At 37.5% G+C, this 24,428-nt stretch overlaps 1 protein-coding gene across 3 annotated transcripts in view; it reads left to right on the top strand.

The window, feature by feature from the left end:
• The first annotated feature begins 5,607 nt into the window (after positions 1 to 5,607).
• The window catches only part of LOC118987996 (protein FRA10AC1), a 33,858-nt gene continuing 15,037 nt past the window's right edge, over positions 5,608 to 24,428 (top strand). Inside the window, exons 1-11 of one of the 3 annotated variants that reach the window (XM_037047389.1) lie at positions 5,608 to 5,711; positions 5,993 to 6,062; positions 7,735 to 7,811; positions 9,072 to 9,167; positions 9,299 to 9,344; positions 12,193 to 12,269; positions 13,579 to 13,662; positions 14,192 to 14,276; positions 20,040 to 20,085; positions 22,341 to 22,454; positions 23,721 to 23,763. In XM_037047389.1, coding sequence (XP_036903284.1) covers positions 7,735 to 7,811; positions 9,072 to 9,167; positions 9,299 to 9,344; positions 12,193 to 12,269; positions 13,579 to 13,662; positions 14,192 to 14,276; positions 20,040 to 20,085; positions 22,341 to 22,454; positions 23,721 to 23,763 — 668 coding nt within the window. In that variant the 5' untranslated portion in view covers positions 5,608 to 5,711; positions 5,993 to 6,062. The other 2 variants (XM_037047392.1, XM_037047393.1) reach the window with 2 other exon arrangements.

Raw genomic sequence — 24,428 nt, 5'->3', positions numbered from 1 at the left:
ATGTGGATAAGGCTAGAGAGAACCATGTGTGAGAGTGTGATCAGATAGTAGATCACAGAATAGTTTATGCTGAGGCCAGTGTATTCACAGGAGGGGCTGTAGGTTGACTGTGGCTGAGGGTGGGCCAAGTTCAGGGGCTGGGAGGAAGGAAAGAAGCTTAGTCAAAGTTTGGTTAACAAGCATCTTGTTCCAATTCATCAGTGGGGATGAGTAGTGCAGCTCATCATTTATGAGGCAAAGAATAGGAATTTGGAAGGTCTGTGTCTAACTTTCTCAATGGTTAAATAGGGGACAGCTGAGTCTGATCTAAGTCATGTGGGAAATAGTGGCTGTTTGCAGTAAGCTGTTTTCCAGGACACAGAAACAAGGGGGTTACAAAAAAGTTACTGGAAAAGTTCTATTTATGGATCCAAGTATTACTTTGGGTGCTCTTGCTTTGATATAGCCAGAGTAAGAAAGACTTGAACTCCCCATCTCCTGTTCCTCTGAACCTATTCAGTCATTCTATTATCCACCTCTATTTACATATGCCCATCTCCTACCACCAGTTATCACCTTCAGTACTAGGGCAACTAATCCAAGAGCTTTTACTTTCAGAGAATATGTTAATTAGGGCATCATTTAGGAAAATTGCTTACTATTTACATCGAGCTGTCTGACCACATAATAATGATGACGTGTGTCCTTAGACGTGTAGCAGACCCTCCTCACTGGACATTCCCCTCAACTACACTGGCACGCTCTCCACATGGTCAACTGCGTCCATGAATTTTAAAATCATGTGACATGGCCAACACTTACTTGGTGCTCGCTGACATCTAATAAGAGAGAGAGGCTCTTGGAATCATTGGTGAAGATGGAAGGTCCGGGAGGCGATACCTCCCTTTCCTTTGGATGCAAAGTCAGTGCAATTCATAGCACAGAGTTAAAACTATGGTTGAGGCATTTTGAACATGGATATGAAGCCCTCTGTCTCCCAACAGTTTCCTGTTTTCCTTCTCTCAGAGCTAAGGGCCCTGCCCTGGTGCTTCCACAGCCTCCTGGGACGATTCCTATTGCTGCCCACAGCACTGTACTGTAATGACCTATTTCTGTGTCTGTGTCCTACCTGGGAATTGAACCTTGATATGGGGGAAGGGGTTATATCTTTCCCATGATTGTAGGCCGAGGCCTAGCCAGCCCTTGGGGAAGGACCTAGAGGTACAACACCTCGCAACGTCCATTAATGCAGCGAGTGCCTCCTCTTGCCCATTTCTGAGTGAAGAGTGAAATCCTTAAACCCAAGGATATTATATGACAAAAAATAAGGGCATCAGTTTTCCGGTGATATGTAGTGTTCCTGGTCTCTGCTTCTCGCCTCATCTGACCGGGTAAGTGTCACCCTATCGCTTAATCACAAAGCTCTTTATCCACGATTGACTCAGAGAGGGGAATTATAAACACCCTGTTTTTGTTCTTGCCTCCTGGGAGCAGGCTTAACAATGACAATTAGTTCATTTGGCTAATTGGTATATTGCTGTCTTTCCACTCAGCTTCACAGTGTACATCCAACCTCGGTATTCACACTCCAGCAGCCTCCTCCTGGCACTTACGCAAGCAAGTAACTGACCTTTGACCAGCTTGCAAAATATAGCTATTAGATGGTATCTCTATTCATGGACTGAGCTTTACTACCGAGGTGGTGAAGCTAGCTGCCTTCTGCCAGATTCTGGCTCATAAATGTACAGGAAGTAGAGGCCAGGGCGCTTTCAGTCCTTTGGGTGCTGACTAGAGGCTTTCTCAACACTTACAAAGACCCTGGTCTGCCTCTGTCTCAGTGCCAACAGGAAATTTGTTTTTGGCTGTGTAAGCATTTATATGGAATAATTTCCGAAGCCCCAAGAAATCCCACCGAAGCACTCCCCAACCTATTCCGTCACACCTGAAATTACTCCAGTCACTAACACATCCATTTACCAACCGGAGTTAAATTTTAAAAAATCTCTAGGAAAAGTTAAATTTTTTAATGTAATTTTTTTGTTGCAATATAACATATACATAAAATGCACAGATCATAGGTATAAATGGACCACTCATGTAATGAATGCCGGGATCAAGAAATAGAACATTACCATGTCCCTAAAGCATCCTCCCCTCCTGCCACAGCCACCACTGCCTCCCCTATACCCACCAGGAGAACCACTACTCTGACTTGTAACAGGTAACTTTTGCTTTTGTCTTTTATATCAATGGGGTCATGCTGTATGTATTATTTTGCATATAATGCAAAATAATGCTTCTTTAGCTCAGCACTGTATTACTGATATTTATCCATGTTGTTCCATATCATTGTACTTCATTTTTATTTCTGTATAGTATTCCATTGTGTGAATAAACTACAGTTCATTTAACAATCCTAATACTGATGGACATTTGCATTGCTTCCAGTTTTTTAGTTATAAATATTGCTGTCATTTATAACTAGTGCTTTCTAGTACATGTCTTCTGATGGCCATATGTACACTTTTCTGTTGAAATACACTGAGGATTGGAATATATGAGACATAAAATATATACATTCAGCATCAGTAGGTACTACCAAACCCCTTTTCCAAGGTGGTTGTACCAGTTTACACTTGCACCAGCAGCATGTAAGAGTTATCACATCTTCATCAGCACCAGATCTTTCTTTTCCATTTAGCTATTCTCTATTGTGTATTCCATATAGCTAATGTGTATTGTGTTCCTAATTTGCTTTTCTCTGTTAACTAGTATACATGTACATTGGCCATTTTTATATCCTTTTTTTCTTGAATTGTCTGTTTAAGTGTTTTGGTAATTTTTTATTGGGTTTCTTCCTTTCATCTAATAATTTTTAAAGTTATTTTTATATTCTGATAATGTGTTGAATGTGCATAATACAATATTTTCTCCCATCCTGTGACTTAACTTTCACTTTCTTAATCAGGCCCTTTAAATGAACAAGTCCTTAATTTAATTTTTTCCTTGATATTTAGCTACTTGTTTTTCTTTTCTAAAACACTTTCCCACCCTCAAGAAAATATCATGAAATATTATAAAGATGTTTTCTTTGAAATTAACTGTTGTGTATGGTGTGAGGTAGGGATAGAGATTGTTTTTTTACCATATTATTCTATTGACCCAGAACTATGTATTGAAAAGTTTATACTTAAACCTGTGCCATTAGTCATGGGATTATATATGTATGGATCCATTTCTGGACCATATTCAAGAAGCATTAATTGTTTAAGTTATTCTTAAGAAAGAATGCCTGTAATCAGATTCTTTCCTCAAGTAGCATTTATTACACATTTATCATGAACTAGGCATCATGCTAAGCATTTTAGCTGCATCATTTCATTTTAAACCTCTTCAACCCCCTGGTTAGATAGATACTACTATTATCTCCATTTCAGAGGTAAGGAAATTAAGACTCAGAGAATTAGATAACTTCCCCCAAATCTCCTAGACGGTATCAGACCTGATTTAAATGCAGGTCTTGCTGACTTTGAAGTGTGTCTCTTCACATACTGTTTCCTAGAGCAGCTTTTTATGGTGGGGAAAGCAATAAAAATGTGAAGAGGGGAGAGCGATGGAGAGCAATGGGGCCCAACTTCTGTCACCTCCACCACACACACAGCCTTTGTGTACATTTAAGTTTTCATATTAATTGAAATCATACATTTCACAGATTGGGAACCACAGGTTTGTGCCATTTACTAGGCAGTTGGCATATGATAGGCTGAATTGTTGTTATTATTCTATATAATTTTTCTTTTTTACGAGTCGACTTTCACAAGTAAGGAGTGGCTTTTACATGTTTGCAACCCTGAAGACGAAGGACACTGCTCTGCCTAAAAGAGGCACTTAGTAAAGATCAATATTTGTGTTCTTCATAGTTGTTGAGCTGCACTTGCTACCTTGAGGTTTCCTGAACAGGTAGGTTTTCTATCCTGTATTAATTGTTTTTAGTTCAGATCATGTGATCTTTAACAATTATTTTCTCACTTGCAATAACTGCTGCCTCAAAGGGAAGAATGAAAATTGTAGCTGAATGGTCTGGTAGCAACAGATCTGAAACTCTTAAAATGTTAGAACCAGAACCTACTTCCCGCACAATCTGTGAGTTACAAAGAAAGACTGAAATTTACACAAAGAGAGACAGAGAGAGCAAGCACACTGGGTCTTGTAAACCGAGAAGTACTTCTGTTTCTAGACCCTCACCAGGTGTGTGGTTTTCCATTCTATGCCTCTATTTCTCAAAAGCAAAACGGGGCTCATAACACAGCAGCACAGGCTTGTCATAATAGTTAAATGAAGCAACAGACAAAAATACACTAAGACTGGAAGAAAAATGCTATTAAACGTCAAATGTTGTTAGAAAGTAAATTGAATACATACAAGGTACAGGTGTGTTTGATTTTATCGATGATAAGTAAAAGAACTAAATATATACTTTTAGATAATTACTAAAAAGGGAACTGCTTGACAAAATAATTCAATATAGTATATTGTTAAGTGTTGAGGTTCCTGATGCTTTAAAGTTTGTGAATAAACGCTTTTAATTGATGTATAATCAGATTGCATTTTGAAGTCATTGAATTTACAGTAATTTAACGTACAGATTTTTAAGTCTATGGTCACTGCATTGGGTTAAGCAGGAGATAGCTATAATTTACTGTCAGGCAGAAGGGGAACTTGAACCAATGAGGATATTGTTATCTACTGTGCAGTGTAAAAGATGTAAAATGACGGGTTTGCCTTAAGTGCCAAGATTTTTCTCTAAAGTCAGTGGTGTGCCAGTTCAATTCAACACATATTTAATTAGTGCTTATGGTTTCCAAGGAACCGTGTTTGGTACTGAGGAGGAAGCAAAGATGAATACCAAGCATCAGCCAGAGGGAGACAAGAGATTATTAACCCAGTCACTAGGCTTCAAAGCAGAACGAAGCACTGTAATGTAGAAAAAGTAAAACACAGTGATAATCTGGTGGGACGTAATTTTTCTTTCCTGCGTTTCTTCCTTCTTTTCTTTTCTCTCTCTCTTTTGTAACTGTTTTGGCTCTCTTCTAACACATGCCAGGTCGCTTGTCTGCAGAGAATCCGCAACCCCGTGAAATCGCCCCTATTTCCTAGTCTTCCTTTCCTTACATTTTTGATTAGCTCCTCTGCCACCAGCACTGCGTTTGGAACGCTATCTATTGTGTGGGTGGTAAAACGAAAGAAAGTTATTTTTGCTCTAATTATGAGAACGGTTTTATTGAGCGCGGGAGGTTAGGTTTGGGGGGCGGACGGGAGGCGGAGAAGAACAAAGAAAAGCAGATTAGAGAGTGAGCGGTTCAGGGGAGATGCTCCGAGGAGGCGTTACTAAGGTTACTAGAAAGAGGGCGGCAGGTGATTCTCAAGCAAGAGGTTTTTTTTTTTCAAATGGGGGCATGGACTTAGGGCAGTGCCACACAATATTAGATACCGGGCTCCCGCAAAGGGAAGGGGAAAAGGCCCAAAGAAAAAAAACTGCGTGAGGGTAGCTACTTCGAAGAAAGCAGGCAGTCTCTGCCTCCCCTTCCGGCCTTGATCCTCCGCCGCTTTTGTTTCCCGGGAATGTTCTGGCTGTAGCACAAATTCGGGACGCCTGGGAACGGTACCATTTAAGTGTGACGCGCGGCCGAGCCCAGCCGGAAGTAGCGCCTTGTCAGGACCCGTAGGGAGAGGTGGGGAGCGGGCGGTGGCTGCTCCGGCTGTGGTGGGGCTGCACGGCCTCGGCGGACCGGCGGACCGGGGCGGCCCTGCAGCGGCTCGTTCAGGCCGTCGGTCGTCGTTGCAGCCGCCAAGAAAACAGAAAAAGGCTACTCTGCGGGCGAGCTTGGCAAAGCTCGAGGAGGCGGGGAAGGGGTGTTTGAGAAGGGCCGTGAGCGTATTTGATGTCGGATAGAAGGACTTGTATCTCATATGCTACTTCTTGATTATCTTTTTTTAAATTTTATTTTTATAGATTCTGGAGACAGTCGGCGTCTCCTTTCTCTAATTTTTCTCGGCCCCTGTCAGTTTATTCATAACCAGAAGTGAGTGAGAGCATGTTAGTGCAACCACTAAGTGGAGATGGGTATGGGTATGGGAATGGGTATGGGATGCATGAAGCCGCCAGAGGAAAAAGAGAGAAATGGGAGAGAGGGGACGGGGAAGAGGTGGTGTCGTGGTGTGTGGTAACGAGATGATGATGGTACGAAGAGTTAACGTTTACGGGGTTTTACTGTGCCAGACACTGTTCTAAAACCCTTTGTATGTGGTAATTCAATTTCCAGTCCTGCGAGACTGGTACTCTTCTCTAGCCTCCTTTTGGAGAGGGGGCGACTAAGGCTCACAGGTTGTAGAACCTGCGCAAAGAAAGAGAAATTAAATGTGAAGGGTCAGAATTTGCATTCTGCAAGACTGATCCCAGAACATACCTCTAAGCAGCACCCAGCGGTTGTCCCCCATCAAGATGTGCAAGTGAGGTCGTAAGACGAGGAGTGAGGGGCTCGTATGGCTTGAACAGATGTGTTAGTGGAGCAAGGAATTGATGTGATGGAGGGTGTGAGATCCAGGTGTACCTGCAAGGTGAAGACATGTAAGCGAGGGTGGAGTTGGAGCTGTAGCCTTAATAACCTTCACTTTCAACCTTGGCTGGGCCTTCCTCTAGGTTTCTGTGGGGCAGGAGAGGTGAAACATCTTTTGTCTTAGATCTAGGGCATTGAAGTTTAGGGGGTTCTTTCCTCTTTTTTCCACTGTGCTTGTTGCTGTGAATATTAAAGTTTAAAAATTGTATATATCATTTGGCTTGCACCGATTTCTTGCGCCCATGTGAATTGGGTATTTATGACCTACCCAATGACATACTTAAATATACAAATAACCTATCCATCCCCTATTAATGTGGGTCCCAAATTCAACATAATGCTGAAACCAGGAGCTGCTTCCAACACAGCTTGGTGACAGTTAAGGTCTTTCAGTATTTCTGAGAATTTCAATAAAAAAAAAATAAGGTTGACTAGGCCAAAGGACAAGGTGATTTACCCAGGAAAAAAAACCTTTAAAAGAGAAAGGAAATCACACATGTTGAAAAAAAGAGGTACATTTTCATCAATTAATAATGTACTGTTCACAAATGCAGTAAGTCTAATGGAATGTAATAATCAAAATATTAGCAAATTCCAGAGAGGCAGTTTGGAGTAGTTGAAATCATGGGCCTAAGAATCAAGTAAATCAGCTTAGCCACCTATTTGCTCTATGTCATTGATTTACTTAACTTCATTTGCCCTTGGTTTCTTCATCTCTAAAATGGAGATAATAGTTTCTAAATTGCAGAAATAGAAGCAGTGTTTGTAAAGGACCTCGCGTAATGCCTGGAACAAAGTTGATAAATACACACCAGTGTTACTACTGCTCAGAGTTAAAGTGAAGCACTGCTGACTTTGCAGTCACCTGGCCGCTTCTAGACCTAGTTCTCAATGGAAGAAGGTCAAAGACTAATGTGTTGGTGTAATGGTAAAAAATGTTTATTCATTTTCTGGAGGTTAAGTCTGTTATTTCAAAGTGAATGAAAGTTTTGGATGTGTGGATGGTCCAGGGACAGTGACATACCCACTACTATCCTTTAAAACTATTTGACTTTTAAATATAACTTCCTTTTGAACTATTCTGTTTCCTGAACAATGGGCAACTTAGGTGCTAAGTAACTGACTTTATACTTTACAGATGCACGGTCATGGAGGCTATGACTCTGATTTTAGTGATGATGAACACTGTGGAGAATCAAGCAAAAGGAAAAAAGGGTAATTTTTTATTGATCTGTGCTTCAAACCCTTTCTAGATTGAGATGAGTTATAACTAATATTGAAAGTTTTTGGATTGTGTTTGTGAAGCAACGATGTGAAGGGATTTCACTTCATTGAATTGTAATGAATTGACTCAAAAATTTGAGAACCTTTATGTGAAAAATAAGAAATGTTTATGCTGTGGAGGAATTTACAGATGCAGGAAGTGGAGAAGGACTTTTTACTTGCAGATGTCCTAGCTAAATATTGCTTTAGCTACGACAGATAGTTTGGTGGTCCCTTTGCTAGGATTTGGCTTCAAAATGAGGTTAATGTGGAGTGTGAGATTGTGATATGGCTCAATTCTTATGGTTTTGTGAATGAGCAGGCTAAATGATCAAGGGAGGGGGCTCATGAAGTTTTTATTGGAAGGGACAAGATCTGACAACAGATATATTCTGGGCCTTATAATGAGGCTACTCCATTTTGGTGGAGTTGCTGTCTTTAAGGGCGAGGTTTTCAGCTTTTAGTACTTAGAGCCTTGCTTTTATCTATTAACTTAGGAATGGTTGATTGATTGATTAATCAAACTTATAAGAACTGGTTTATTATTTTACACTGAGAGCAATATATTGGGCATAATAATTGAGACTCAACATTTTTGTTGGGTGTTCAGTCTTCATGGATAACCAATAGAATAGAAATAATTATAACAAATTATGATCCTTTACATTTTCAACATTTTTTATTCAAAAATATTACTTTGTAAGAATAGAATTTGAGCAAATCTAGTTGGACAGGCTTCTCTGCTCTAGGGTTATATATATCTATGTAACTAGGGCTAGTCATCTATAGTCTATGTTATCTAGACTCTGCCCTTCTTGTTCCATACTATCAGTAACCAAAAGCGTCATTATCTTTGCAAACAGGGAGGTTGTGGCACAAAGAACTTAAGTAACTTAATTTTATTTAAGATTAAGATGGTGAAAAAAGTAAGATAGTGAATGACAACCAGAATTTGAACCCAGGAACCTAGGTGGTCAGACACCAAGATTTGAACATTTGTCATTTTCATCCTCTCCATTTTGTAGGTATGAAAATAAAATTAAGATACTAATTAAGCAATTTAAGGAGATGTAAGATGTCTCACTAAAGATCAGTGATTCCTTTTTAAGACTTAAATGTTTAAAACATGTTCCAGTTGTGAAAATATAAAAAAATGGGAAACTCTTTGAGAAAATTAAACTCGTTTAATAGCTTTTCTTCTTAATAAACCAGGACAGATGAAGATGATTTACTGCTCCAAAAGCCATTTCAGAAAGAAAAACATGGAAAGGTGGTCCATAAAACGGTTGCAGCAGAGTTGCTGGATAGGTATGGTATTTCAATGTACTTTACTTTTTTTTGGTTTAAGGTGTTTTTGTAAACTCAGAGACTTAGGGGTTTGATTATATTAATTAGAATATAGGTATTTAATTTGCTTAACATGAAATTTGCCTTAACAGGGAAGAAGCAAGAAATAGAAGGTTTCATCTCATAGCTATGGATGCTGTATCCTTTTTATACTTCTATATTTTTAATAACTAATAGACTTTTAAATTTTACTTTTTTATTTTATGAAATCTTGTAAAGTCATATAGATTGATGTTTTATTTTTAAATATAAGTCTTTATTGATGTGGAATTTTGCCACTTATACTTTTGAGTAGTTCTCTTTTACTAATACATAAAAAAAGATTTAGAGACAAAAAATAGTAAAACATTCCAAATGTTTAGTAAATAGGTTTACAAAGTCCATGAACTTGCCAGTATTTTTTCCAAACTGTTTTTACCAAGCTCTCAACATTTCTCATTTTTGTACTATTATCTTCTGTCTCATTTTAACTCTTATTCTCTTTCTACCTGGTTTTTTGCTGAAGACTTTGTAAGACTTGTATTAAATGTAGGTCTGTCTATGGACTGTTCTATCTGCTCTGGCTTCAGCTCTCAGGCATGAGTTGGGCTCTCTAAGCTACATACCATACCCTGCTTCCCTGCTATAGGCATATCTCAGCTCAACTTTTTGGTAAGACTGTGGCTCATTACAGATACTACTACCACTGGCCTTCCGTGTTACTGAATATTGGAGAAAGAGAGAGGCCAGGCAAGACCTGAAGTGTTTCTAGGTATGTATTCCTTAAGGGTCAGGATTGGGAGAAGGAGACAGTGTCAATTAGATACACTCCCTCCCACCTGTAATAATCTGTTTAACTCTGTTACTGTTTCTGATACTTTGAGTTATAGATGTTTTCTTGTCATTTATTTATTCCTCTAATCTGTTAACCAAGTTGCTTATATCTGCCCCTTGTTCCTCCAGCATTTCAACATCTTCTCTGCCTTCTCTGATCGTTCGAGGTGTTGGGGCATCTAAAAGCCTGGTGAGGGTGAGAGTCTAGGTCTGCTTCTCTGGCATGAGCAGAGGTGTGACAGTTTTTCTCTGGAGTATTTGGCTGGAATAGTGTGGTTATTGTCTAAAAGTTACCTATCTTGTTAGACTGCCTCTCTCTTAGATATTCAGTTAGAGAAGGCTTTTGGAACTTTTTTCTGTTTTGTTTGTGCTTTTTGGTATTTCCAGATTGCCAGCTTTCTTCACCTCCAAACCTGGGATTTAAAAGGCAAAAAGGCAACTGTACTTGAACAACAATACAAAAACTATTTTTTAAAATAGTAGAATTATTATCTTTTACTAAAGAACTTAAACTTTTGTCATTTTGAAGTGTGCCTATATCTTTCTAGTAATGGTTTTTGCTTTAAAGTCTCCTTTAATACAAATATAATTTATATGGTATTGTTCAAACATTTTCATTTTAAATATACTTAAACATCCTCTAATAAATTATTATAACAATTGCTAAAAAAAAAAAAAAGAAAGAAAAAAGGCAAAAAGAGGCCTGGCTGGTGTGGCTCAGTGAATTGAGTGCTGGTCTGCAAGCCAAAGGGTCGCTGGTTTGATTCCCAGTCAGGGCACATGCCCGGGTTGTGGGCCAGGTCCCCAGTAGGGGGCGAGTGAGAGGCAACCACACATTGATGATTCTTTCTCACTCCCATTTCCCCTCCCTCTAAAAAAAATTTAGGAAGGGTAATTCACCACCACGTTTACCATAGGTTCTGAGGTCTGTAGCTGATAATTCTTTCTCTCTACCTTTCAGAGTCCTCTTATGTTTCTTTAAGTTAAACTCATGTAATTTCCAAGGGATTTGGCCATTCTTAGTGGGAGGAATAGGGAGCAGTACATCTTTGTCTACTCCGTCTTCCCGGGAGCAAAGTTCCATCCAACACCTGTTTTAGAAATAAGTGTTTTTGGAGCCACAGCTATGCTCATTCATTTAGGTGTTATCTGTACCTACTTTCATACTAAAATGGCAGAGCTGAGCAGTTGTAGCAGAGACCATGTGGCCTGCATGTTTACTATTTGCAGAAAAAGTTTGCTGACCCCAGTTCTAAAAGATTTAAGTGACCTGCTATGGTCACGTGACCAGTTAGTGATAGGCGAAGAGGTAGAACCCATATGTCCAGATATTTGGCTCTTCTCTTTTTTCTGAGATGTTAACTGTTTTGTTCCCACTTTGGGAAGTGTATTCAGATTTGAGACTCTGTCAGAATGTATTGTGACCAATGAAGTCACCATCTGTAATGCAGTAGGATGTGGTCACGGCCACAGACAGTACTGCAGAGAAGGTCAGTTCTAGAGTGTGCCTGTTCGCTGGTAGGGAGAGCACCGTTAAGCTTTTCAAAAGAAAAAGTTTTAACCTCATGCATCTTATTATACTTAACTGAAAATAAACATGACTGTGGATCTTTGAATATTAAAAGAAAATTTACAAAAATAACATCTGATTTCTTATATTTACTTTTTTGAAAGCCTATTGTTAGGATTTAGTATTATAAAAGTTACATCTTATATTTTTAAAGGCTTTATTATTACTGGCATAGCCAAATTATATTTTATAACAGTGAAAGGTAAACTCTACTCTTTGCCTTTAACTTCAGAAATTATAATTTCTCGTATTGTGATGATTAAAATGAATGGTGGTATGAGGCCATATGTAGTTCAGCAATAGAAGAGGAAAATTTCTCCCCAGATACATATTTTATCATAAGTAGTATATGCTTGGAAAATGTTTAAAGCAATATAAACATTTATATCGCTTATAAAAAAATCCCATTACTCTATAATGTTCATTCTTAATACTGTAACATTTACCTTTTCTACCTTTGAATTTATAGGCATGTATAGTGTATATTTGCATATTAAAAAACTAAGTAGACTCATACTATGCTTTTTATCCCTATTCAGTAATATATCTTAGATGTAGCTCAACTGTTGAGCAAGTAAAAATCCTTAATTTTTTGCATTTCAGTATCAAAGGCATACAAAGTTTGTAAATGACTACATTTTATACTATGGTGGCAGAAAAGAAGATTTCAGGCGATCAGGGTAAGTGTCATGAGTTTATACAGGATTGGAGGTGTCTGTGGAGATCTTTCAAAGACCCACCGCTACTGTGTCTTCTGAATCTGTGGTCTTCTCTGCTTCCGTTCTGATTTCCTTGTTATATCATGGGGTGGAGAGACCATCCATAGCATCCATCCAAGTAGCTTCCCATTGACCCCATTCTTCTGGCAGTAGGTAGCCCCTGTCAATAACAATTATGTGAGGAATACACATGTCCCTGACTATACAGCTTTGGGTGTTTTGTTTTGTTTTGTGAGGATGAACTTTTTAAACCTCAGTGTTAGGGATTGCCTTTTAAAAGGTAGGGCAGCCCTGGCTGGTGTGGCTCAGTTGGTTGCATCATCATCCCATAAACCAAAAGGTCCCACGTTCCGTTCCTGGTCAGGGCACATGTCTGGGTTGTGGGTTCAGTCCCCAGTCGGGGTGCTTGAGAAAGGCAACTGATCAGTGTTTCTCTCCCACATCAATGTTTCTGTCCCTCTCTTTCTCCCTTTCCCTATCTCTAAAATCAACAAGCATGTCACCCGGTGACAATAAAAAGATAAAGTTATGGCACATAAGAAACCTCACTCTAATACTTCTCAAACGTGAAATTGCTTCCTATGTTTAAGGCTTTTCTCAGCAGAGCCTCTTGGTTGTGTGTGTTTTTTCCCTGACTTAACACTTTTCTGAATTGGGAGAGCCCTAAAACACTTTATACCGTCATCCCTAAAAAACTTTATACCGTCATCTATCCCAGACTAATCTCCCTCTTGGTGTGGCCTATACTTCCCAACAATCCCTTGTTCTACCCTGAGTCTGTTCTACCCTGAGTATCTAGGAAAATCATACCCTTCAACCCTTTTCCTTACTCAGTCTTCCTTGGAAGCTATAGAAAAATGAAGTATGGAAAACTTAATTATTTTTTTAATTAAACATCAATAGGGTAGTGGTGCTTTTTTTAGCTTCTGAAACTTAGTCATACATTTTTTCTTCCATTTAATGTTTATTCAGATTTCTTATCCTAATTTTGATTTTTTAGCACCATGTGTATAGCCAAAACCGGTGCCAGAAATGGATGGATTTCTTGTCCATTTAAGTTGTTTCTGTATAACACTCTTCACAGTGCCTTTTGAAAAAGTACTGAAATAGTTTTTACAAATGTATGTACATATATACATACAAATAAAACTGTCTTTATCTTTTTGTATTATTTTTTACTCAGGTGTTCAAAAATATCACAGAACTGTTTGGCCTCCTAAATTTGACTAATTCTGTGTTTACATTAAATTAAAATGATTCTATCTTCCAGGGAAAATGACAAGACAGACATGGATGTTATACGAGAAAATCACAGATTCCTGTGGAATGAGGAGGATGAAATGGACATGAACTGGTAATTTTAGACATCAGTGCATAATGCATCGAAAGCGTTCTTCCTGTCTCCCCTACCCTGCACAAAACAGTTCTGAATTGAGGACATAAACCATTCCTCAGATTACTGAATCTAGCTTGGTCCTTTTGGTAATTTTTAGCAGTTTTAACCGACTTCTTATTACTTGACTTTGTCTTTAAAACACACTTTAAAAATATTGTTTGTTGTCCTATAATATGATTCTTTTTAAATTTTTAAAATATTTTGGGAAAAAGTAATACCTGAAAATGGTTCTAAAAAATCCATACATTACAAAGGGTAAAAAGTGAAGAGTAAGACTCTTTCTCATGTCTGACTGTAAGTCTTCCAGATCTTCTCCTGGAAAGAACAACTGTAATAGTTAATATTCAGATATTCTATGTACATGTAAGTAATAGACCTCTTTTAAAACAGTAATTGTTATATCATGTGTTATTTATTTGATGTTGCTTCCAAGTAGCAATCTATGATTGGATTTCTAAATGCAGATTTGTATTTTTTATAAATCTAGGGAGAAGAGACTTGCAAAGAAATACTATGATAAATTATTCAAGGAATACTGCATAGCAGATCTCAGTAGATACAAAGAAAACAAGGTATGCCTTCCAAATGTTTATTAAAGAAGGTTCTTATACAAGTGTATTTTTTCTTTTTTTTAAATATATTTTATTGATTATACCATTACTGTTCTATTCCCCTCCACCCGCACACCCACTCCCTCACCCTTCCCCCCTTCAGTTTATGACCACTTGTCTCAAGTTCTTTAGATTCTATATTTCCCCTACTATTCTTGCCCTCCCGCCTATCTGTTTTCTACCTACTGTCTATGCTATTTTCTGTGCCTTCTCCCCCCTTCTCCTCCTCCCACTCCCCTGTTGCTAACCCTCCATGTGTTCTTCATTTCTATGGTTCCACTCCTGATCTAGCTGTCCTCTTGGTTTGCTTTTGTTTTAGGTGTGGTTGTTAATAACTGTGAGTTTGCTGTCCTTTCACTGTTCATATTTTTTATCTTCTTTTTCTTAGATAAGTCCCTTTAACATTTCATATAATAAGGGCTTGGTGATGATGAACTCCTTGAATTTGACCTTATCTGCAAAGCACTTTATCTGCCCTTCCATTCTAAATGAAAGCTTTGCTGGATAGAGCAATCTTGGATGTAGGTCTTCGGATTTCGTGACTTGCAATACCTCTTTCCAGCTCCTTCTTGCCTGTAAGGTCTCTTTTGAGAAATCAGCTGACAGTCTGATGGGAACTCCTTTGTAGGTGACTGTCCCCTTATCCCTTGCTGCTTCTAGGATCCTCTCCTTCATTTTAATCTTGGCTAATGTAATTATGCCTTGGTGTGTTCCTTCTTGGGTCCAACTTCTTTGGGACTCTGTGAGCTTCCTGGATTTCCTGGCAGTCTATTTCCTTTGCCAGACTGGGGAAGTTCTCCTTTATTATTTGGTCAAACAAGTCTTCCACTCATGGCTGTTCCTCTTCCCCTTCTGGTACCCCCATAATTCGGGTGTTGGAACGTTTAAAGATGTCCTGAAGGTTCCTAAGCCTCTCATTTTTTTGAATTCTTGTTTCTTCCTTCTTTTCTGTTTGGTTTTCTTCCTTCTGGTCCACTCCCTTGATTTGAGTCCCAGTTTCCTTTCCATCGCTATTGGTTTCCTGTGCATCTCCCTTCATTTTAATTAGTTTAGCCTTCATATATTCCTCTAATTTGTGACTATAATCAACCAGTTCTGTTAGCATCCTGATAAACAGTGTCTTGAATTGTGCTTCTGAGAGGCTGGCAATTTCTCGGTCGCTGAGAGTTATTGGCTCTGGGACTTTGAGTTCTTCTTGCGCTATCTTTTGGGCTGTTCGTGCCTGTTACATAGCAGGATCGGAGCCCTAGGTGTTCACCAGAGCAGGGCAACTAAGTCGCTGGGTTGTGACGCTGTATGTGGAGGTGGGGTCAAAGAGGAGCAATGGCGTCCCGTCTGCCACCTCCCACCATGGCCCCCACAGGTGCGGCAGCTGCCACTGTCACCAGGCCCACGAGTTTCATCCCACTGCACTCGAGTGTGCCACCGCCGTCAGCCCTCGCCCCCTGGGGCCTGCGTGGTCCGTCTCACTGTGCGCAAATGTGCGACTGCGGTCAGTTTGTCCCGCACCCCGACTGGTTCTGGGCTGCCTGCACGCCTAGGTCGGGGGATCTGTCCTGCCCGACCTTGCTCTGCTGCTGGCTCTGCCCCTCTTACCATCCCGGTTGAACCGGTTAGTTGTAGTTGGACTTCCGTATAATTCAATTTTCTATTCTTTGGCTGTGTCTTTGTTCTCCAAACCTTTGTTGTATTCAAACTTGGTTGTGGAAGAAGGCACAGTGTTTCCACCTATGCCTCCATCTTGGCGGAAGTCCTTTTTTTTCTTTTTATTATATTGTCATGCCCCACATTATTTTTTTGAGGATGCTATTCTAGTCTAAATTGCCCTGTTTCTTTGAAGTATCATTTGGACCATTTTAACCTCTGCAGCTGTGGAATTTATAAAGGGCCCCTCAGTTAAGGCTGCTTCTTTGTGAGCTGAGGCAAAAAAGTCTAAAATTAAACACAAGTGGCTACTGGATCCTAATTCATCATGAGTCTAATCTACGACCACTAGTGATTATAATAAATGATTTGACATGGCAGAATGATGTCTTGTTTCACAGATGAAATTGATAGGCTGTATTTTCCAAATTGATTACCATTTATAAAGAGGCAGATGTACATCTTTTGTTATGTAAATGTCTATTCTAGTAAAATTAACTCTAATCAGTGCTAATTATAAGAGCAGATTTTCATTCTCACTTTACATCTTACTTTAGTTAATATTAAAGGGATTTTTATTCCTATCTCAAATTTCACATTTATAGCTAGAGAAGGTGACCCAAGAACATATGATCTCAGTTTGAAATGAGAGAGGAGGGAATGATGCATAAATCTATGTTTGGATAATGTACATTTATATTAAGAAAGACAACCTGTTTATTTATCATAAGGATTTTGTTTTTATTTAAATTGTGAAATCTCAGAACCATGGTTGCTTTAATTTTTCATTAGTGCCTTTAATATGTGGGTTGCTTTACAGCATTCTATTAGATAGTATTAGTGTCTGTTTTTTTATAACCCTGTTTACAAACCCATGCACTCGGTGTATCCCAAAGACTTCCTCAGTTTCTTACGGACTAGCTCTCATAGCTGTACTAGTTACCACCATATTGAATCTAAAGAGCACAAGAGCAGTTGGAGTTGATTGAAGTTGCTACACTGCAAGTTGAGTGCGAAAAATAGGTCCTTCTAAGAGCACGTGATAAAGTGGGCTTTTCAACCGCACCTCATGTGTTGATTGCTTTTCAGTATTGAGGCCTGGGCTGAGTGTCATGGATTAACACTTGGTGTCTGCTCTTAAAAAAAAAACAGTTAAGGGGAAAATGTGTACATAGTAAATAAGTAAATATTTGTATTCTCCATTTGAAAGTACACAGGATATTACTAGAAATCATACTTTAAAGAGGATACTCTTCAAACAGGTTATATTTTCCTATTAGAACATGATGAATAGTCAGATGTGAGGGTTAGTGCAAGAAGTCAATATGACTCTCAGGTTTTGAATACTAGAGAAATATAAAATATGGAGAGAGGAGGATCTTTTGTAAAAAATTAAGACTTTGTTATTTTTAGAGCAATTTTAAGTTCACAGCAAAATTGAGGGGAAGATGCAGAGATTTCCCATCTACCCCTTACCCAACACGAGGGGAAAGGTGATGATTGCCTTTTGGTGCACATTGTTTGAGGTGTTGCAGACAGAGTGGTGCCTTTGATTTCCTTGCAAGAATGCATTTTCTCACAGCTTTATTTACCCAAAGGCAGTGTTTTATCCTTTTTTTAATTAACCAGCTCCTAGCTCAGTGCCTACTATATATAGCATATACTTAGGCATTTTTAGTGAATTCCAACCTTTGACCCACACCTCCTCCATTTCCTTGTTTTCTTTCATTATTGAGAATTTGTTTGGCTCCCAATAAGATTAGATTCAGCTGCAGGGAACAGCCGCACTCCCAAAGAACATTGACTTAAATGAGCTAGAAGTTTGCTTTTCTTTTACTTAAAAGTTCAAGTAGGTGGCATGGAACCTTGTGTTGTCAGGAACTTAGAATCCTCCTCGCTCATTGCTTCCATATGTGAGCTCTTTGTGCTAGAAGGTAGAGTAAGAAGAAGAGGCTCAGCACCAAGCCCTGAGTAACTCCAGTTTTTAATCCAGCCTATCAGCAGGAAAATGTATATCTTCAGGAAAGAATATAAAAGCATACTGAGGCAAAACCTCCATAATCTTTACCAGTAAGACGTATTGCAGTTTCTTGTGACATTTCTTATCTCCCTATAAGGTTAAAATGTTCATGGTGACAGACACTATTTTAATAATCACCCTTTATCCTCAGCAGAGTGCCTAGCCCAATAAGGAGTTGCTTAATAGTTATTTGTTGAGCAGATTAATGAATGAAAGAAAAGTTTGGAAACTGTTAACGTTAACACATTTGTGTTTTAATGGACATCCCAACATAAGCTGGATGGAAAGCAATTATTTTGAATTTTTTGTTTCATTTTTTCTAGACTGGGAAGATATTATTTCCTTGTTTTTTTATTAGAAAAATATTGATTTGTTGTTCCACTTATTATGCATTCATTAGTTGAACCTTTTTTTTTCTTCACCAGAGGGTATGTTTTTCATTGAATTTAGAGAGAGAGGAAGGGAGAGAGAAAGAGAGAAATACTGATGTGACAGAGAAACATTGATGGTTGCCTCCTGCATGCACCCTGACCTGGGACTGAACCTGTAATTTATGTATGTGCCCTGGCCAGAGATCGAACCCACAACCTTTTGGTGTTCAGGACAGTGCTCCAACCAATTGAGCCATCTGGCCAGTATTGATTCTTGTTGTGTTCTGACTAGGCATTGAACCCCCAATCTTGGTGTTTTGTTTTTTGGGATGATGTTCTAATCAAATCAGTTACCCAGACAGGGCTGTTTTCTTTGGGTTTTAATTAGAATATTTTGAAATATTTTGTGCCCTCATTTGCATTTAAAATACAAGATTGCATAATTCAAGTAATAAGTGATTTAAAAAATAAAAATGACAAAGTTAACCAGGCATTGAGCACTTCATCTGAATTCTCTCTTAATACAGCAACCTATGAGATTAGGATTCTTATAATAAGGAAATAGATTGAGAGGTTATGTACCTTTCCCAAGGCCATAGAACCAGTTAACGAATGGTAGAGCTTGCTTTGGGTCTGTATAATTGTGGAGCTTAGCTATTTTTTTAAATTGAATTTATTGGGGTAACATTGGTTAATAAAATTTTATAGGTTTAGGGGTACAGTGGTATAATACATCGTCTGTATATTATATTTTGTGTTCACCACCGCAAGTCAAGTCTCCTTCCATCACCATTTATTGGAGCTGAGCTTTTATAACATTATAAAAGTAAACTGAAAAGAAAACTACACTACTAACTAGAAATATGGTAAATTAGCATATGAATGTGAAAGATCTTAAAAGGCAGTGGAGAAAATAATTTTTAGCCAAAAAAAAAAACAACGTTGTTTTTAAGAATCTGAAGAGGAGTTTTACAACTGTGCCTTAGGGCTCCAGACTGGTACCATTACGGTTTCCTGCTCATGACTATTCTCTTGTTGTGGGAAAAGAGCCACCCCTGCATGAGTGTGTGCGGTTGTGTTTCAGTAAAACTTGATAAAAACAGGCAGCTGGCCTGTGGGCGGTAGCTTGCTAACCAGTGGTATACTATGCACCAGGTACTGTTCTAAATACTTGATATGTATTATCCTATTTAAACGTCTTAACCAAAAGAGGTAGGTACTTGTATCACTCTACATGTGAGGAGACAGGAACAAGTAGATTAAATGGCGTCTTCAGTATTACATAGCTGTTAAGTGGTAGAGCCGAGAAGTAAACCCAAGTAGTCTGACTCCAAAGGCTGTGCACTCTTGCACTGAGAATACTGCCTCGTTACTGTACCATGGCCTCTTTTTCTATTTTTTGTCAGTGTTATAAATAACAGGTTATACTTTTTTTTTTATTAATTGAGATGTGTTGTAGCTTGGCATCTTAACTTTTAAAAGTAAAGAAAATTATTTCTTAACAAATAAGTTGGTCATTGTTCAAATGTATTGTTAAGAACCTGGAATCCTATAAGGAGAGAAAAAGCTATCATAATGGGAATTAGATTTATTTTTAGGTCAATAAATGTAATTATGTCACTTGTGGGCTCTATGTTTAGATTTATATATATAGATACTCTGGCATAATTGTGATTTTTTTCTTGTCAGTTTGGATTTAGGTGGAGAGTAGAAAAAGAAGTAATTTCAGGAAAAGGTAATTTTTTAATTTTACTTTTTAATAAGCAAAGGTTATTTTGTTACATTATTTAATTGAAGTCATTGGGTAAGAGTATTCCTAAGGTATACAGTGAGTGATTATCTGCAAAAGTAAAATTAGAAAAGGTGTATTCAGGATATATTACTAGCAGAGGTCAAAATAATATAATGCTTTAGATTTTAACTTAGAATTTTTGCTTTTAGAACATTCAGTTGAGGATAAGTAGAAAATGTTTAAAGATTTTATAGCAAGTTAACTATGAATGGATGAATGCTTGAGTTTTTCTCTTTATCAGTTTTTTTTAATAACAGTAAAGTATTACTGTCTTCCAGTCAAATCCATATTTTGAAAGTAGAAGTTAAATATCACTTTGAACCTAAAAGAATTTTGGGCGAGTCACTGAGATTGAGCCCAAATATTTAGTCTTACAACAGAAGCCAGATATTTGTTGGGCGATCAGTAAGTGCTTTTTCTATGCATTGTTGTAATCTATTCATAAATTTTTTCTGAATACTTAATATCTCTATACTGTATTGTGCTGTAAAATTCCCTATTGATAATTGCATTTTTCATTGCAGTAACAAGTAATGTTCTGAAAACTACAGAGGAGCATTTAGGAAATAATTTTTTAATGATTTTATCTACTTTTTTAGAGAGAGTAAAAGGGAGGGAGAAAAAGAGAAGGAGAAACATTAATGTGTGAGAGATACATAGTTGCCTCTTGCACACCGCCAACAGGGGACCTGCCTCACAACCCAGGCATGTGCCTGACTGGGAATTGAACTGGCAGCCTTTTGGTTCACAGTTTGTGCACTCAAAAGGCAGATTGTGCACTCAATCCACTGAGCCACACCAGCCAGGGCAGGAAATAATTTTAAACTAATAACTTAAAAAATCTTTAACTGAAAGTAAAGGTTACATTTAAAAAATGATTAAACATTTATAACATCACTGTGGTTCATATATACATCTTCCACAACTTGGATATCTATTTCAGGTGTGAAATTGTTTATGCAATTAAACAGTAGGAATTTTTTTCTTTATGTAATTATTATCAGCCCTGGAGCTACTTTAGAGGACAAGGAAAATAATAAATGTAAAACTTTTTAAACTTTTCTTAAGATTACATTTTAGTTTGTTTTTACCTAAACCAGTGAGATATATTAAAATGTCTATCCCAACTTTAAAATTTTATACTTTTGTCGAATGGAATTTTCAGATGATGGTAAACAGTGCTGCCTTTTAAAAAAATTGATGGACATTCTCTAAATTCATGTTACTGAAGAAAGGATTAGTTGGGAAGGGGAGAAAATGCTGTTGCTATGATTTATAAAGTTACAGTTTTGTTGCTGTTTTAGCAATCAAGCCATTGCTAATAAAGTACAAAGATTTAATAAAGTATTCATTTGGAATAAATAAAAAGTGCCTGCTTAGAAAAGTTATTACCTCTTGGAATAATAATTTTTAAAATTTATTTTGATAATTTTTTTTGTGAAAAAAAATTCAGGTTTCTGTTAGTGCAAATTATTGAGATACAAATTTTTTATTTGTACAAATAAAAGTTTGATTTTTTTTCTGTCAGAGTTAATAATTGTGCTGCTTTTTTTACCCTCTTGGATCATCAGTATTAATTCATTTTTTGCAAAAGTTATTTAATGTACAGTTGACATGATAATGTGGTATTGATTTTATGTCAAGTGATTCTAAAATTTAGAGCATTGGGTTTGATTGTTCTACTTATTCTACTTATCTCAAAGTGCTAGCATTTTAAAATGTGCTTTAAATGCCATTTTATGCTGATACTTAAATACCATTATGTTATACCTAAAAATATCAATTTTGATATTACTATTAAATATTGAAAAGGATTCACCTAGGTGTATATGCATGTACTTTGGAAAATACATTTATTCTTTTAGGGGGTTAGTGAATACACTTTTAGTGTAACCATTTTCCAAAGTGTAAGATTCCCTAACCGGGAGTCACTAAAACTCTCTATGTAAATATAGTTGACTTACCTATTGAGCAAAAATTCTGTGACTGATTTTTTTAAGCAGTTTATTCAGCTCTTTAATTTGATACTTGTATATACATTTGTTGAGCATTTATAATTATTATGATCAGTTGTTTATTAATGCTGACTTTATAGAACTAAAAATTTACATGTGTTAAGAGTACATTTCAGATACCAGGTTATATAGATAAATATTATCGCCACCTATTATAGCTAATAATTCCTTTCTTTTTTGCAGGCCAGTTCTTCTGTGGAAATAAATATTGTGACGAAAAAGATAACTTAAAGAGTTGGGAAGTTAATTTTGGTTATATTGAGCATGGAGAAAAGAGAAATGCACTTGTTAAATTAAGTAAGTTGACTCAAGGTTGGATATGATTGGTTTCTTCAAAGTTTATCTAATAATTTAGATTTTAAAATATATATACTAATTTTTTGCAGGAACAACTATGTAGGACACATGGACAATAACAAGGGGGGGGTGTGGAAACAGGACGGAGGTGGGGAGGGCTGAGGTATCAGACTGGGGTTGGGGGGAAAAGGCAGAAAACTGTACTTGAACAAAAAAATATTGCTACATGAAAAAAATATATAGAGAGACTAATTTAAGTTTCAATTAAAAATTTTTAATGTATCTTCCTGTAAGTGCTCTTTTTCTCAGAGCTTCCCAAAGTCATAAACAATGCTTGAGCCTAAAAGTTTTATATTCTCAGCATTATGGCGACCTTTAGGTGAAACAGTTCTAATGCCAAATGTAATTCCATTTGTAAAGCGAAGATCTCCTGTCATTAACTTGAGCATGTCACCAATGTAAACTGAGATGTATAGTATCAGAAAAGGCATTGTAAAATCTCACATTAGCTGATAGCCATACTGTTGTGGTAGGGATAATAAGTAAATACACTCTCTTTGACTGCGTCAATAAAGAAAAAAATTTTAGGAGGGTATAATTGTTCTTGATATCAATCTTAAAACTTAGGGTTATACCCCAGAACATAGTAGTTTCTCTTAATATGCATGTTTTAGATTCTGTCATTCATTCATTTTTCCCCCTAAGCCGATATGTCAGCATCTTCTCTCCATTACGTTAACAGCCTTCTCTGAGTCTTAAATAAAAGTGCCTTCAGAGTGTTCTGCCTGCTCCAGAAAGAAGTCATGCATTTCCCCATATGCTGCTTAATACGCACCGACACAGACTGCTTTCTGAGTTCCTCATGGAAGTGCTCATGAGGAAAAGCCAACTAGTGTGAACTGAGATTAAGGCAAAAGAAGACGCCACAATTGTGGAGTTTTGAGAAGCTCTTCCATTTGAAAACTTGTAGAGCACTTCAGAGGAAACAACTGTATCCACACTGTTATTAGATGCCTTTGATATGAGGCTCCCTATTGCTTTTAGAATAAATTGACAGCACATTTTTCTAAAGTAATGTTAGGATGTCAGTTCTTCAAGCATTCTCATATTTATTATATACATGCATTTTTTAGGTGGGGAGAATTGGATTGTTTTCTTTAGATTGTTTCTTATAAAAGATATGAGAAAAATGATAATTTATGATAGTGAAGGTACAGTATCAGTGCAGTTATTCACATTCAGCTGTGTAACTTTTTTTTTTTTTAGGATTATGCCAAGAATGTTCCTTTAAATTAAATTTTCATCACAGGTAATATTATCTTTTAAAATGCTGTTGTTAATGTTTCATAGTCTTGGGTGTAGTCATTTACCTGCACTGTATGTCTAAATGTAGATGTGAGTGGCTGATGGTTTAATTAGTTGGTTAGACAGAATATCTAGCATCACTTTATGACCACGTAGATGAGGGAAGTGGAAGGTTGCCAGGCCTTACTCTAGCCAAGCAGTTTTAAATGTGAAAGCCTGCGCAGGGTGGTAGATAGATCATAGAATTTTTAGTTTGGAGTCAATGTTCAGATACTGTAATATTCTTAGAAGCTATATTATAAAGCAGATTGTCATAATGGAATTTTCATGTCTCATTTACACTTTTAAGTAGAGTTTGTCAGGATATGTCTGCATACTGAGTGGGGGAGGGGCATCAGTGTTCTGTAATCTGCAGTATGCGTAAGAGCATGGGCTTTGAAATTAGTCCCCTGTGTATTCCTCTCCGCTACTCCACTTACTAGTCATCTTTGTGGGCAAGCTGCTTAACCTCTGTGAGACTCAAGTTTTATCATCTCTAAAATGAGGGTACTAAGGCTATGTTGGGGATTAGATGAAAATGTATATAAAGTGCTTGGCACAGAGCCTCGCATATATATGGTAAGTCAAACAAAGTGGAGTCCTTAGTACTGAAGATGTTCAGACAAAGTC

Source organism: Sturnira hondurensis, unplaced genomic scaffold (genome assembly GCF_014824575.4).
Source record: "Sturnira hondurensis isolate 20B ecotype Veracruz unplaced genomic scaffold, ASM1482457v3 Scaffold0005563, whole genome shotgun sequence".
NCBI lineage: Eukaryota > Metazoa > Chordata > Mammalia > Chiroptera > Phyllostomidae > Sturnira > Sturnira hondurensis.
The sequence above is the reverse complement of the archived record's forward strand: the minus strand, read 5'-3'. Positions and strand labels throughout refer to the sequence as shown.